General features: G+C 45.6%; 1 protein-coding gene across 6 annotated transcripts in view; it reads left to right on the top strand.

Annotated features, from left to right (window-relative positions):
• Positions 1–16,126, top strand: part of PPP2R1B (protein phosphatase 2 scaffold subunit Abeta) — a 40,854-nt gene that overhangs the window by 20,490 nt on the left and 4,238 nt on the right. The window contains exons 12-16 of one of the 6 annotated variants that reach the window (XM_012557331.2): positions 2,649–2,803; positions 3,179–3,321; positions 4,100–4,191; positions 8,522–8,643; positions 15,433–15,437. In XM_012557331.2, coding sequence (XP_012412785.1) covers positions 2,649–2,803; positions 3,179–3,321; positions 4,100–4,191; positions 8,522–8,643; positions 15,433–15,437 — 517 coding nt within the window. Of the gene's footprint in view, positions 1–2,648; positions 2,804–3,178; positions 3,322–4,099; positions 7,389–8,521; positions 8,644–15,432; positions 15,438–16,126 lie in introns of those variants that run through there. The other 5 variants (XM_023736969.1, XM_023736965.1, XM_023736968.1 and 2 more) reach the window with 5 other exon arrangements.

The raw sequence follows: 16,126 nt of genomic DNA, 5'->3' as shown, positions 1-16,126 counted from the left end.
GAGAATTAAGTTCCTGACACCCTTTCTGTGTTGGATTGCTCTGTCAAGTTTATTTCTTCTTCCTGTTTCCTCTGAGCTTTTCTTCTGCTTCAGGGACAGGAATGACCTTCGTTTTTCTTTCTGCAGCAGCATACAGAAGTGAGGGCTGCAAGCAGTGCATCAGGGAAATGCCAGGTCTGAAATGATTTTATGTTTAATTAACCCAACTACTTTTTAGCATTTTAAATAAATTTTGTATAGTGATAACTGATAAATTAGATTTTTTCAAACTTTTTTTTTTCAGATTTTTAAACTACTAAAAGAATATTGTGAAAAATCTGTAAAAATATAAGGAAAAAAGTATCACCTATATTCCCACAGTTGAGTGTGTAATATTGATCAGAGTGAGGAATTTAAAAGGGGAATTTATTTTATATAGGAGAAAGGAAAAAGTACCAACATTAATGAGCACGTACAGAGTGAGTTGGATATTCAGAGAAATCTTGCAGTTTAGCCAGACTTTGGGGGCAGGGGAAAGAAAGACAAAACAAGGAGAGAAAATAGGCAGAACTGTGGAGTGGTTTGCATTATTTTGACAACAAAATTAAGAGACACCAAGAACATAGTAGGTGTCTGTCCAAGTAGAGTTCAGTACAGTTAGTGTCTCAGTCAAGTCTGAATGTGCGTGTGCTCCGTCTCTCGTTACACTGGCAGTGGGGTCTCATCCTCTGGTGATGGCATTATGATGAGAAAAATCTTATGAAAATGGAAAAACAGTAATTAGGGAGACACAGATGGTCTAAGTAGTTCCACCTTAGAGGGAGGAGACAGGGAGGGGCTTGTGCCAAAGACAAAAACTGTGGACAGAAAGGGAAAGAATTTGCACAAGGGGTAAAACAGTTAACTTGAGCATGCTCCTTGAAGAGTGCTTCTGGGTATCACCGACAAGTTGGCTTCTCCCGTAGACTTTGATCAGGTTAAGTGCTGGTAATAAATCATATAATTCCTCGTCCATGCTGTTTTGCCTGTTGTCCTCATCAACATCATTGCCTGGAACGATCTACGGACTAGGGAAAGTTGGATGTTCCCTGTCCAAGGGGCTTCTGTAGGTTTTCTGGGATTGGGGCAGCGTGGACAGTCTGGCATGGATAGCTATTCCTGCTTTTGTTTTCACTCAGGAGGGTTGAGCTCTCCTCACACGACAAGTAGAATAGGAAGTTGGTTCTCACCACCCTAGATTTGTTATCTAAGCCCAACTCTTCAGTTTTATTGGATCTATGAAATGAAGTGACGTCAAGCCTGTCTTTGTTCAGTGCTGTATACAGCACTTTAATAGCTAGATTTATGGTATCTTTGATAAATGTTTTTGTAGGAAATTATTTGTTGTTAAGGCAGGCATATTTATTCACAGAAGATATTTGACATGTCTCAACTTAAACATTTTTGTTGGAAAGGGGCAAGTTGGTCTGAAGTTTTTATTTGCTGTTGTACAGATGACTACCGTGGCCCTTACAGGATCTCCTTTCTTCCCTCACCTGCTCTCTTTGCTGCGGCTGGAATAATCTTGCTAAAATACCACACTGGTCATCAGGTCACAACTTTGCTTTAAAAACCCAGCATTGTTTGTTTTCTGAAGTCCAAATTGCGTTTTCAAGATGCTCTGTGTTCTAGGTCCACTCTGCCTGTCCAGCCTTATAGGCTCGCAGATCATACTTTTTTCCTTTGTGTCCTTGTACATTTTTTTGCCCTTTCCAGAATTCTTGTCTCTTTCTGCTTACACAAACCCTACCTAATCTTCAAGGCCTGGTTCAAGGCCTGTCTCTTGAGATTTTCCTAGGCCTACCCTTTTCACGTATCTCTAAATTCCTACAGCCCTCATAGTCCTTCCTACACAATTTAATACTTATAGTCATTCTTGTATCATGTGACTTCTTGGGGTATGTTAGCTCTTACTTCTTTGATAGAGTGTAAGATTTTTGAGGGAAGGTATCTTATATATTCTTTCTGAAACACATAGCGCATAGAAGGCTCTTGGATGTTTATTAATTAATGGTTATGCATATAAGGAAGGAGCCCTGGTGGTGCAGTAGTTAAGCTCAGCTGCTAACCGAAGAGTCGATGGTTTGAACTCACCAGCTGCTCTGCGAGAGAAAGATGTGGCAGTCTGCTCCTGTAAAGATTAGAGCCTTGGAAACCCTGTGTCCTATAGGGTTGCTGAGTTGGAATTGACTTGACTGCAACTGTTTGGTTTTTAGTTTTTTATGTCTGTTTTCCTTATACATATTATGTTTTGAAACTACAATAAGACCAGATCAGTATATTATGGGACATAGCTGAGCATGTTTGCCATGCCATATGATTAAATTAGGAGTCTGTTTGCAGAGAGGTTTTGTTATTGATCTACATTGATGATAATTGTAAGTAAAATAAAAAAACCTGTTGCTGTCCAGTCAATTCTGACTCATAGCGACCCTATAGTACGGATTAGAACTGCCCCATAGGGCTTCCAGGGAGTGGCTGGTATATTCGAACTGCTGACCTTTTGATTAGCAGCCAAGCTCTTAACGACTGTGCCTCCAGAGCTCCAAGTAAAATAGGGTATGCTTATAGTATAAACTGATGCTTATAACATAAACTACATGAGAATGTATTCTTCACCTCTTTTTCAGTATATGCTATTCGAGAAGCTGCCACAAACAACCTCATGAAACTAGTTCAGAAGTTTGGTACAGAGTGGGCCCAAAATACCATTGTCCCCAAAGTGTTAGTGATGGCAAATGATCCTAATTACTTGCATAGAATGACCACTTTATTCTGCATTAATGTAAGTATTACCTAGATGTTACCGCTAATCCCTGGCATTACAGCAGTTATTCAGGACTGAATGTCTGAATTCTGAATATCCTATCTTATATTTGGAATATATTTCTTATATATTAGAAGGTGGGAGAAAATGTCAGTTTTAAAATTCATGTTAAAATCTACAGCAGTGTTTTAAAAGTTGCAATCCAGTTGTGAATTCTGGTCAAATTCTCTTAACTCTTTGAGTGCTACCTCTGTCCTCATTCAGGTGCTCAAACTAGAAACATTTTCCTGTTGGTTAAGGACTTTCTTATGAAATATTATTTTGTCTTATTAGATTTTGGATTTCTTTTTTAATGAAAGAGTTTTGAATGAGCCATCCTTTTTATTTTTCTAGGCACTGTCTGAAGCCTGTGGTCAGGAAATAACCACGAAGCAAATGCTGCCCATCGTATTAAAAATGGCAGGAGACCAAGTAGCAAACGTTCGTTTCAATGTGGCCAAATCCCTACAGAAAATTGGACCAATTCTAGATACTGAGTAAGATTTTGGTGTTTTTCTTGTTTTGTTTTGTTTTTTAAATTTAATTGTGCTATAAGTGAAAGTTTACAGTGCAAATTAGTTTCTCATTCAAAAATTTATACACAGATTGTTTTGTGACATTGGTTACTATCCCTGCATTGTGTCAGCACTCTCCCCCTTTCCACCCAAGGTTCCCTGTGTCCATTTGTCCAGTTTTCCTGTCCCTTCCTGCCTTCTCATCTTTGCTTTTGGGCAGGTGTTGCCCATTTGGTCTCCTATACTTGTCAATCTAAGAAGCACATTCCTCACATGTGTTATTGTTAGTTTTACAGGCCTGTCTAATCTTTGGCTGAAAGGTGAACTTCGGGAGTGGCTTCAGTTCTGAATTAGTAGGGTGTCTGGGGGCCATAATCTTGGGGTATTATTCTTGTTTTAAAAGTAGATTTTAAATTTACCTTATAGTGGGGAGTAACAGCTAAAATTAAGGTCAGTGGTTTTCATTTTACCTAATATCTGGGTTTATTTAAAGAAAATAACAGAGTAATTTAACAACCATTTTTGAGGGTATCTGTTCTTTTATACTTAAGCTGTGTATATGTGTAGATTATTGTCTGAAGCTAATTCTACCGTGAACTTCTTTAGAAATTATTTGGTATTTGTCAAGTTTAAACTGTAAGTGTTTTAAATGATTTTTTTTTATTTTAAACTTTAAAAATTACCTTAGCCTACATAGCACCAAAGCTCATTTCTCCAGCCCAGAAGCCTGCCTTTCACAGATAATACTGTTGAATTTCAGTGCTTTGCAGGGTGAAGTTAAGCCGGTACTACAAAAGTTAGGCCAAGATGAAGACATAGATGTCAAATATTTCGCACAGGAAGCTATAAGTGGTATGTATTTCTGTTTTCTGCCTTGTAGCTTATGCTTTGGTTAACAGGGTTTCATTTCTCTCTTGCCTGAGGGATGTTCCATTGGCGAGGTTGTAAACATTCTATGGGGGGTAGGAAGGGTGGTGAGTTTCATGGAATGTTGGTGCCCTTCTGGTGAGGACCTTCCTGGCCCATCATTCACTCATAAGTGAGCAGGCCATTTTCTCAGTTCACTATCTAGGGCTGGGTAAGAATATGATTCTTAGAGGTAAGAACAGTTTTGTTCTAGTTTGGATTTCAACCAATTTTTAAAGTTTTAACTTGTGATTAGCCTGGCAGAGTAATGACACTGACCACAGTGAGAAGTGTATAGTCTCATGCTTCGGATCATTGCTACTGTTCTTAATATTCACATAGTTCATCAGCTTTCTGTACCACTAACCTGATTTTGTTTGGAATTTTCCAGTTCTTGCGTTGGCATAATGAGGAACAGGAGGGAAAAGACTTTACTAAAATTGTTATCACAGATTTCTAGTCAATATGTTCCTAAGCTGGGTGGAGAAAAATGGAAAACCTTCAAGATCTTATCTAAGCAAATGCAGCAACTTACAAGAAATCAAATTTCAGTGACTTGATTCTTCCCAAAGATGAAATGGAATTGTTTTTTACTCGTCTTCTTTGTTGGGATAATTATTTGAGTCGTTCTTATTGTTTCTGACCAATTCCTGACTTTCAGTACAGTCTTCTCTTGATTGTCTCCTACTGATTATCTGTGACTATCTGGGCTCCTGCATCTTCACTGTCTAATCAGGCCCTGGTCACCTAATATTCCAGACAAAGCCTGGATAGGTTTGGACCCAGACCTGGAGTGGAGTGGAGTATCTTGATGTTTACATTTATCCATTTGTTTCTCATCATTCCAGTGTTGAATATACATGGCTTAGAATAACTTATTTTATGAACTCTCCATTTGGGAGACATACTGAGATTTGACTGTAGTGAAAGCCACGTTTTCCTGGACAATGAGGGTCCGCATCAGTGTCTCACAGGAAAGGGGAATGTGGACGCTTAGGGTTAGTATTGGTTAGTTCTGACTGTAATCATGTCATTCAGAGACCTGAAGTGTGGACACATCTTGCTGCTAACATGTGATGTTGAAACCTGACCAAATTTCAATGGCTCACCACTTCTGACTGCATTTAAAAACACTTCTCTCTCTCTTCTGAGAAATTTTACGTTGAGTGCCTCCTGATAAGCAGTGGTTCTGTTTCATTGTGAGATTTCAGCTTTGATTTCTAATGAGTAAAGGAACCACTGGTATAATACTGTGTAGATCTCCTGTTCTTTCCCTGGTTCTGCTTCAGCAGTGGTAACATCTGGTCACTGCTACATTGTATAGTAGCTTTCCAAACTGAAGTTTCATTACTGTTTTTTTTTTTATATGGGTGATGCCGAAGTCTTCATCATTTGAAATATTTGTTTTTCTGCTTTTACAGTAAAACCTCATTAATTCTTCTTGGAATCTAAGATGGGTTAAGCTGAAGGGTTTGCTGAAGCAAATTATTAATATGTAAGGAAGCTTATTTTAAAGCTCTGTTTAAAAAGCACCCATTTACTAGTTGATATTCCAATTACCAGTCATCCTTTTCAGTTCTGCTAAAATATCTTCCATGAGGAGCTCTATGAAACCACCTCTCCCCCCCTTTTTTTAGATGCATTCAGTTTACTGTTTATCCTTTAAATACATATGTGTGCATTTCATGGATAATTTAAATATTTCTTTCTTTTAAATTTATTTACATTTTTAACTTTTTCAAACTCACCTTGTCCCTAGTAATTTTCATTAATTAGGTTTTACTGTAGCTTCTTTTTCTCTCAGTGCAACTTGCTATGTAGTTTGCTTGTTTCCATTTTGGTTTTTGAATTGTTTATTCCTTCACAACCTTTTAAACCAGCCAGCCTTGTTCTATTTTGTGAAGTCCCAAAGACTCCTGTAAAACTTTGTACATTATACAATTACATAAAACGAAGTTTGAGTAAATATTTTCAAATTTGTCTTACCTTAGGAAAACAGAACACTTAAAATCCAAAATGACCTGCCTGTGTTTTAAACTGCCAAATTATAATAAGATTCAGTTTTACTGCTTTTTAGGTCAAGGGTTAAATATGTTTCTAAGCAAAAATCTTTTCTACTTTCTCATTGTCATATCTTAAACTTATGCTGTAAACATTTTAATTTTGTAGTTCTTTATATTTTATTACGTACGGGTTATGTTCCTCTTCACTGAATTTCATATTTGAGAGACTGTTATCTTGAGTCTTGAAACAAATTTGCACAACCATTGCGTTACTCTTTGACTGGAAGTGCCATTGGTTTGGGGAGAAATTTTTAAACTTCCTTTGTTTCCCCCCATGGGGAGCCCTGTGCATTGTCTCTGCCCTAGACTTTTAGAGGGAGAGCCAGGGAGCCCAGCAGGGCTATCCTTCTGGTGACCCCTTAGGGAATTTATTGTTAGTTTTTGACTTAAGCGATAGGGTGTCCCTTTTGTTACTCTTCAGATAAATTGTTCTTTGGCTCATAGCTTGGTCATTTTTTCAATGGGTTAGTTTTCTTATTTTGATATCACTAGAATGTAAGCTCTAGGAGCTCTTGAAGGGTGGGTATTTTTGTCTGTTTTGCCTTCTGCTGTATCACCAGCACTTAGATCAGTGTCTGGTGTACATAGTAGGTGCTCAAAAACGTTTTCAGTGAATTAATTCCTAAAATCTATTCTCTGATGTGTTTCGTGTATGGAATGAGTCATCAAAGGTACCAGACTGCATCTCCTTCTCCCACTGACACAATGAAAGGATTTTACCGCTCTTGAGAAACAAGCTGCATGTGGCGCTTCTCCAGTCCCCCATCACAGGCAACAGTTTGGATTTGTATGAAGTTCTTTTGCCTCCAACAAACATTGCCCTAGTTTTCGTTCTAGGCAGTTTACATCAGTTGTTTGACTAATAATTAATTAGTAAAGAGAATCGGAGACACATGTTCAACTTAAAGCAATATGAATACCTCATCAGCAATCACTGGAATTCTTTTTTTTTTTTTTTTCTTTTACAATTTATGTGTGTTTATCCCTCATGGCTTTAAGAGACCAGATCTTGTTTCTCTGTTGTTGGCCAAGAAGATATGAACTGAAGGTGCATCTGTTTAATAAAAATAAATACGTTAATGTTTGGTGTCTGTTGAGGCCTTATTGAAACAACGGCCAGCCCTCAGCTCGTGGAAATACCACAGCGTGGCCACTGTGGTGCAAGGCCCTGGTAAGTCTGCTGGACAGCTTGTCCTGACTCAGCATAGACAGCGGCTCAACCTTTGAGTGAGCCATCTTGTCCAAGCATCCAGGATGCTTGTAGAGACCTGCAGGGGAAACAAGTCATCCCTGACCCCGTTGTTAAGCTTCAGCAGTTCTTTCTTGCTGAAGTTTTGTTCTTGTATTAACTGCTTGTGTTGTCAGTGAGTTGCAAGTCTGGTGTTTTCATGTAAAAATCACATTGGTTCCACTTCCCCCAGGGATGGCAGGGCAGGGTGGTCAAACAAGTTGGGTGCTTTTCCTATCCTCTTACTTCCAGTGTACTTAAATCCTCTGACATTTTCCCCCCTTTTGGCACTCTCATATTAAAGCCGCCTATTTCTCCAGTTCTTGGCTATACAACTGTAGAGTGGAAAGGATTTGTCACCTTGTGTCCTCCTTGGTTTAATAGATGAATTGATTGTGGTCTGATACAATTGTTTCCCTTTGATCCTCTTGTATTCCTGATTCCATCCAGTTTCTTGCTCCTGTCTTTTCTGTTCATGCTGTATGTCTCTAGTCCTAGAATTGTCTCATTCTTCCCCATTTGCCTCCAGAAGCCCGCTGTTTCCAGGATCTTACTTAATCCTCAGTGGAGATGGAAATCTTCTCGAGGATGAAGGGAGTTTAATTACTCATTGGATGGAAAAGCCATAAGTCATTTCTTTCTCCAGAGTTGTTAAACCGATATTGTCAGTTCTGGAAGGAGCCAGGTGTCTGCTGTCTTTGGATGGGCCCGGTAGGCCACCAGTGGCCAAGACATGGGGGAGCCCCCAGCTGGGTGCCATACAGCCGAAGGGATGGCCCCCTCCAGGGCCCCTCAGAGAGGGCACCTACAGTAGAGTCCTGGGTGTGCTGGCTCTCTGCAATGGCCACTGCGCACGTAGGTTGCTGTGCTTCCCAGTGAGGTGCAGGAAGAACTGAGGGAGGGCATCCTGCTAGGAAGCACAGGTGGGCTCAGGAGGGACATGCCCTTCTGGGGCTGGTTACACACCCGCTGTCTGTGTCTCTAGTGGTGGCGCAGAGACTGAGGAAGCTAGATTTTCCTGTGAAGGACAGTGAAGAGCCCAGTGCCCCTGGGGCTGACAAGAACCACTACTTCAGACCCAGAGGGCCTGGAAAGGACACTGGGAAGGTAAGCGCCACAGAAGCCCAGGTCTGAACCCCACACTTGGGTTGAGGCAGGGGGTGAGGGCAGCCAGTGGCCTGTGCTGCAGGGCTTGCAGCAGGGTAGGCCGAGAGGCAGTAACCGCCACTCTGTCCCCAAGGAAACAGTCCGTTTTTCAGGGCCAGGAGAGGGTATTTGTCCAGCCCGTTGTCCTGTGGCACTTCATTCTGGCAGTGCTTTGAGGGGTGGCATGGGCCGTCCAGAGTTCTGTCACTTCTGTGCTCAAGGTTTATCTTCCTCTCCCCAGTATGAAGCAGGACTATGCAGTGAAGAAAGGGGTGGTTTGGTGAAGAGTTGGTTATAGAAATGGGGCTGTTTTTCCACTTAACCTCACAGAAGATGGAAGTTATTTGCCACAATTCCCCTTGGATAGTCATTTCCATTCCCAGAGAAGATAGTTTCTGTCAAGTTTACTGTGTAATAGTCTGAATGATCTACAAGCCTCATTGGATGTCAGCCTGCATGGAGAAGCTGTGTAAAAAGGTTCAAGTTCAGCAACCACAGCTGGTGCCGGCCACTGCCCTGGAGCTGTTCATCAGTTGGTGGGCAATTTCAAACATACATTCAGGAAAAGAGCTCGAGCGGCTACGAAGGGAGTGCTGGTGGTGGGCTGCATTTAGTTTATTTGGAAGAATTTGGCATTGGCACACCTACTCAGTGAACTTGGTGACGATTCTAACACCATAAAGTTCACCTTTTACATAAATCCCTGTGGCTTTTCTTCATGTGAACTGAGGCCATGAAGACGTTTTTTTCTGCTGCCCAGGCCCTCAGCTGCAGACATTCATCTTAGAATGTTCTCTCTTTCCCGCGGTGCTGTCCACTGTGGGTTTTCCAGAGATCTGCCCCAGGGCCTGATCTGCCAGGTCTCTCTGTTGCAGGCAGCTCTGAGGTCATTCCCCAAGTGGCCACGCTGTGGAGGACAAGCTAGAGCTAGCCCTGGGCCCTGACGGGCCTGAGGTTGTCAGCCCTTTGTGTTCGTACATCTCCTCCCCAAAACTTGGCCTTAGGGAAGAGACTTTTGGCTTGAAGGTGAGGGATAACTTACATGTTTTTAGGCCTAAACCACAGATTTCCTTGGGAAGAAAGGAGTTATGTTTTCCTACAAATTCAGGGCCAACTGGCCGTGTCATTAAGTGCATGGTACGTACCTGATCTGAGAGTGGAATAACTGAGGTGGCCCAGCCAGAGCAGACTTGCTCATGTTTGAAGAAGGCCCTGTGATGGCCACGCGCTGTGGAAACTGCTCACTGCCGTTCCTTGAGCTTCGGCAACTGCAGGCACCTTGTTAAGCACTTGACAAGCCTCCCATTTGATCCTCAACAGTTCCATGTGGTAGGTGCTGCTATCTCCATTTTTCATATGGCCGTCGACCTCTCCCCCAGTCCTGTCACCTCCACTTGGGAGACTCACAGGAGTGGAGGCTCAGCAGTGCTAGGCCTTGGAGGCTGCCATTCATTTAACCCAGAAAAAGCCCTTGCCCCGTGACAGGGAGCTTTCCATACTTGTGTTTTACTTAAGGAAAATGGCCTGAGGGTGAGATGGAAAGGGAATTAGCTGTTGTCAGGCAGAGCCCTGAGTGTCAGGGGCCAGCAGCCAAGTGAGTGATCCAGGAAGTTATCCAGTTGCAAACTAGAAATTATTCTTAACCCCTTACTGTCCCTGGTGCATAGTGAGCTCCTTGATCTACCCCAGTTGGGGAACGGGGTCAGAGCACATGCCTGGCTGCCGAGCCCTGGGAACTGTCCTTAGCTCTTGGCCAGACTTAGGACCCTCAGGACCCAGAGTGGTTCCTTCTGGTGAAGGCTGGGGGTCTCTTTGGTGTCCTCTGGGACAGACCCTCGAAGCCTGCAGAGCCATCTGTGCTCTTGGAGTTGCACGTGTCCCTGCAGGGCCTGCCCGGAAGTAGCATGAACTGGCTGGGTGGGCGCGGCCCCTCCTTCTCAGCAGTGCCCAGGTGGGGCATCCCTCCTGATGGTTGCAGATGACTCTCTGACGACAAAGCTGGTGGCGGGCCTCGGTCAGGCAAGGGTTAATGGGAATTTGTTTATTGAATCACAAAGTAGCTGTCACATGATTTTAATCAAAACACCATTTCCCTGACAACAGTGATGTCAGTCTTGTTATTGCAGGAAGGAGCAGCTGTGAGGGACATTCAGTCTCCTTGCTGAGCCCAGGTTTGGAGACTAAAATCAAGTGAAGCATCCATAAATAATGGGTGCAGACACCGACCTGCCAGCTCCTCTCTTCCCTTCCCACTCTGTCCGGCCAGCCTGTCCTGTACAGACACTGACCAGAGCCCAGCCCCTGCACCTGGTTGTCAGCTCAGTCACCATCTGCATCCCTCCCTCCTTCTGCCGTTCTTTCTACTTCTAGTTTTTCCTGTTGTCATTTTCTTCCCCCCAAACTCAGTCACTTGGGCCCTAAGGTCTCTGGCCTGTGCCTTCTGGCATCTGACTCTTTCCCATGCCAGCTCCACTCGCAAGTGAACTTTGGGCTGTTCCAGCTAGCCTGGGGGGCAGGGAACATTCTGCATGTCGGGAATCTTGGCTCTTCCCAGAGCCAGCTTCAGGGGGAGAGGGGGGCTGCTTATCTGCGTCCCTCCTAGGTGCTGTCCGAGGGCCTGAGACTGCTTGGTCCTACCCAGCCAGCTCTCAAGGGCAATTCCGAGGAGCTCAGCTGTGGATGCCTGAAGGGTAAGAATCCTCAGGGGCTCGCTCAACCTCTTGGCCTGGAGGTTAGTTCTTTTGAGCCCAGGAAGGCAACAGGAGCCCTGAGTCCTGTTCAGTTGAGGAGCAACTGTTTAAACACCAAAGCCCAGGGGTGCTTGATCCATCCCTGGCCCTCTTGCTGAGGGAGCTAGATCCTGAAGTCCACGCAGAGGTCAGGCGTGGCCGGTCACGGCCCGCTGAGCAGTGGCCTCCTCCAGGCACTGTCTCCACTGTGGGGCTTGGGCATTGAGCAGCGTCTCTCTTCAGAAAGACTCTGCCAGGCCCGCCAGCCCTTCTTCACCCAGAAGTGTGACCTGAAAGTTAGGGATGAAAAAGGCCTCCTCCTAGGTGCCGTGCAGATTCTCAAGTTCTTAGGTCTGTGGTAGCCACAGCAGGTGCTGCCCAGAACTCATCTCTGAAAATTAAGAAATCTTGGGGCAGAGGTCTTGGTTCTAAACCTGATCAGGTGCTCAGAGGAGGGCAGCCACCCTTAAACCTGTGAAGAGAATTCACTGGCACCAGCAGCCATTTTCTGTGTGCAGCAATGTGACAGTCGAGTTAAAGCAAGAACTGTACAGGTGAGACGCTGTGACAGGCCACCAGGGGTCTGGGGAGTGTCTTCTGGGTGCTCTCATGTTAGTGGCAGGGCCATGGGAAGCCAAGCCCCCAGGAGCTAGCAGTGCAGAAAGCTCAGAAAATGTGGGCCCAGAAGAGACAGAGAATTAGGGATTCAGCCTCTCAAAGGCAGAACTGAGTCATTCTCCTCTGAACCTCACAAGGAACCTAGGCATGAACTTAGCCAGATCTGCGCTACCCAGTTACAGTTGGGGATAACAAGCCTTTGCAACAATTCACCCAGGTTACTGGCAGAGCTGGGCTGGCGCCAGGGGCTGAGGACTCCGTCAGAGGTTCTTTGCTGCCTCCCAGGCTGTCTGCGGCACAGTGAAGATAGGCCCCACAGTGCCCAGAGGGCCTTTGTGGCCAGGGTGGCTGTTCATGGGGATGGGTGGGGGAAGCTGGGCTCCCACCGTGCTCCTGGCCAGGCCCTCTTTGCCTGGGCCCTTGATCCCTGGCGCCCCCGCCAACTGCCTGTCTGCCCTTTGACCCTCACTTTGCTGGCACAGGGACACAGTTTTCTCTTCTTTTGGAGGCTGAGCATTTTGGCCCCCCTGGTGACCACAAGGGAGTTCTTCTGGTGGGTCCCAGACTGAAGAGCTGTTAAGGCTGTGAACTCAGGGACCTCTGAATGGCTTCCATCTAGGAAATGCCTTGGGGGCTCTTCCTCAGCTCAGCTGCACCCTCCTCCCCAATTGTGTCAGTGGCCAGGGGCAGTAATGGACTTATTCCTCCTTGGGGTTGGGGTCAGTTCTCATCAGGCCCGCTTTTGGGCATCTCAGGCCCCATTACCCACCCCCTCTCCATCTCTTTGGGGAGGGAGGATTGAGTCAGAACTCTCCAAAGCCTGCCTAAGGAGGAGAATGACTCAATTCTGCCTTTGAGAGGCTGAATCCCTAATTCTCTGTCTCTTCGGGGCCCACATTTTCTGAGCTTTCTGCACTGCTAGCTCCTGGGGGCTTGGCTTCCCATGTGCCCTGTCCTCCCTCCTCCTTGCAGGCATCTCACTTGGTGGCTCGCCCTGCACACACTTTGCCTGGCTTGAGACCTCTGCTAACTTCTGACCACTCTGAGTCAGTAATTCCTAGGAAAGACCCTAGGACCTTACACAAGGGGAGCTCTGAATGCCCCGAGGTATTTGCAGTGATAGGTGTGGAGGATTCTGCTTTATTGGTCCCGTTGGGACAGCTGCCGCAGGAAGGCAGGTCAGAAGACGAATGGCCGGAGGCACACAGGAGGCTCCCCCTCTGCCTGACCTGGCTTCCTGGGTTGGCCTCAGTGATGTGTGGGCAGCCATAGCTTTATATCTGGAGGCAGGGGAGGGGTGGTGGTGGTAATTTACCGTGATGGCTTCAGGGCTGAGGGGTCTTAGCTTCAATTCCCGCAAGGGGCACTGTTCAGTATGACCTGTGCCCAGTCGTCCATCCCTCCAGAGCTGCTCAGCTGTGTCCATCCTTTGAAGTGACGTCACTGGCTGGAGCTGAGCAGAGGTGTTCCTCTCTTCAGCCCCCAGGGCAGAGTGGCTATGGCCTGTGCAGGTGACATTTCTTTGGTAGCCATGTGTCACCCAGGCTTTGCTGCACAAAGCCCAGAACTTCCTTCCACGGTGCCCTTGGAATGCAGCCAGGGGCAAGGAGGAGGTGCTTTCCTTAACCTGGACTCACCCAGGGAGGGAGGATTAGAATGCCCTCAGTGGGGAGGGTCTCTACGAGAACAAGGACTCTGGAAAGTGTAAAGGGCCACGGATGGAGACACTGTTGTTCTAAGTCACAGGTTTAACTTTGGGTCCACAGATAGCCTTCAGGAGGTCCAGAACCCAACGCCTCCCTTGAAAGTGTTTATGTCCAAAGTTGTGTGTTTATGTGCGTGTTTGTTTTGGAGGAAGGTTCACAGCTTTTTTGTGTGAAAGGGATCTAAGATCCCACAGTTTAAGAACTGTTGCTGTTAGGTGCAGTCGAGTCGATCCTGACTCACGACGACCCATGTGACAGAGTAGAACTGCCCCATAGGGTTTTCTTGGCTGTAATCTTTATGGAAACAGGACGAAAGGTCTTTCGCCTGTGGGTGGGTTTGAATAGGCAACATTTTGGTTAGGAAATGACCACTTAACCATTTATGCCACCAGGGCCCCTTATTTAAGAACTAAAACCCAAAAAAAACCAAACCCGTTGCTGTTGATTCTGACTCATAGCAACCCTATAGGACAGAGTAGAACCCACAGGGTTTCCAAGGCTGTAATCTTTACAGAAGCAGACAGCCACATCTATCTCCTGAGGAGTGGCTGGTGGGTTAGCAGCCAAGTGCTTAACCACTGTACCACCAGGGCTCCTTATTTAAGAACTAGTGGAGTAGAAAGAAGCAAATCGCCAGGACCAGAACCTTGGGGCCCTGAGCAGTGCATGCACTGAGTAGAGGTGGGGGGGTGGGTGCTGTCTCTGAGGCTGGTCCTCTCACGGGCCAGGAGCACAGGTCTTTCCGGCCATGTCCTCTACCCTGCACGGCTGAGCCTGTGGCTTACAAAGGCCACAGCTGAACAGGATGTGTTGGGGAATGTGGAGATCAGGGGCCTGGCTGGCTATTCACATTCTGGACAGTCTCTGCTGGCAAGTCTGTTTATTTTTGCCTGTACCCGGGGGCACTGGGGTTGTTTTTGGCAACACAGAATAAAAAAATGATGGAGAAATTTGGTGGGAAAGGGTAAAGTTTGCAAAACACCATTACTGAAATCCAGTACTTTCCTCAAAACAAAAAGAAACCCCAGAAAGGCAGCAATTGCAACTCAGTGCTCAGTGATAAGCATTCTTGCGCAGCCAGGCAGACTAACAGCTGTTTGATGCAGGACTGAGCACCTCTTAGTGGTGCTGGGCGGCAGAACAGGCCCATGGAGAGGGCTCTACTCCCTTCCAGGCTGCTCAGTCTCTGTGGACTGTCCTGCTCCCCCAGCCCCGCCACGGCCAGCAGATGATCCCTACTCGGGAGCTGTCTCACTTCTATAGCGTGGGCTCAATTTAATGCTCCTTTGACAAATGGAATGGTTTGAATGAAACCAAATCTCAGTGGAACTTGTTGCCAGATACTAGGATTTAACTACTGCCCTTTCACACGGCGGCTGACACGAAAACGAGTCCAGGAGGCATGAGACAGCCCCAGTGCCATGGCAAATGGACACTCCATTCCCTGAGGGCACTGAATTGGGCTGCAGAAGGGTGCCAGTCCCCGAGAGGGGCCCGCTGTGGGTGAGTGAGCAGTGTCAAGGCTTTCCTCAGATCCCAGAGAAGATGCCACATCGTCAATCGTGGGGTCTTTTTTCTGGCCTCCCTGGCGGTTCAGTGCACCTCCCATTCCCACCCTGTACCCCGCTGCTTGCCTGTCCTTGGGGAGCCCAGCAGGGCCCCTGTGCCTGCCTCTCCCTCTCCTACTGCTGTCAAAGGCCCAGTAGCCAGACCCCCTGAGCTGCTCGGCTTTGCCCTGACTTGTAATCAAGGCGAGCATTAGTGCTCAGCTGGGGCCTTTTCGCGTGCAGGCTGTGGTTAGCTTCCGTCAGCGTTCTGCAGCGGCTAACGTGTACTCAGGCGATTTCAGAGCAAGGTATTATTTACTCTGCTGACGTCAATGAGAACATATTATCCACTGTCCTTTTCTGCAGCCTGAAAAGAGCACTGGAGCTCAAAGAACACAGCCACCTTCCATACTTTTAAAATTCTACCCAGGGCCTGCTGAGGCAAAGAAAGGTCTGATCTCCTTAGCCTGACATTCACATCACCCAGGCTCTTAGAAAAACAAGTTGTTTTTATTTTAATTCAAGAGGGTTGGAAACATAAAAACAGTACATTTTCCTCGCAGAAAATTACCCCATTTAAATTACCGTTTGGTACAAAGATAATTTATTAAACTGTATTTTAGGCAATTTTCTAACATTGAGTGACAGGTTACATTTTGATTTGTTCACATCAGAGCTATTATGATTTGCACTCAAAATACCAAAGCTATTGAACTCACCAAATTTTTCCTAATTAAAAAAAAAAGCACACAGAAAAAATAACTACAATTAGATTAACTTTATCAAAAGTAACTCTTTCACAGACCAAACATCCAGCGAAGACCACCCTCCTCCCTTCAGAAAT

This window comes from Trichechus manatus, unplaced genomic scaffold, assembly GCF_000243295.1.
Source record: "Trichechus manatus latirostris isolate Lorelei unplaced genomic scaffold, TriManLat1.0 scaffold00094, whole genome shotgun sequence".
In the NCBI taxonomy this organism is placed as follows: Eukaryota; Metazoa; Chordata; class Mammalia; order Sirenia; family Trichechidae; genus Trichechus; species Trichechus manatus.
The sequence above is the reverse complement of the archived record's forward strand: the minus strand, read 5'-3'. Positions and strand labels throughout refer to the sequence as shown.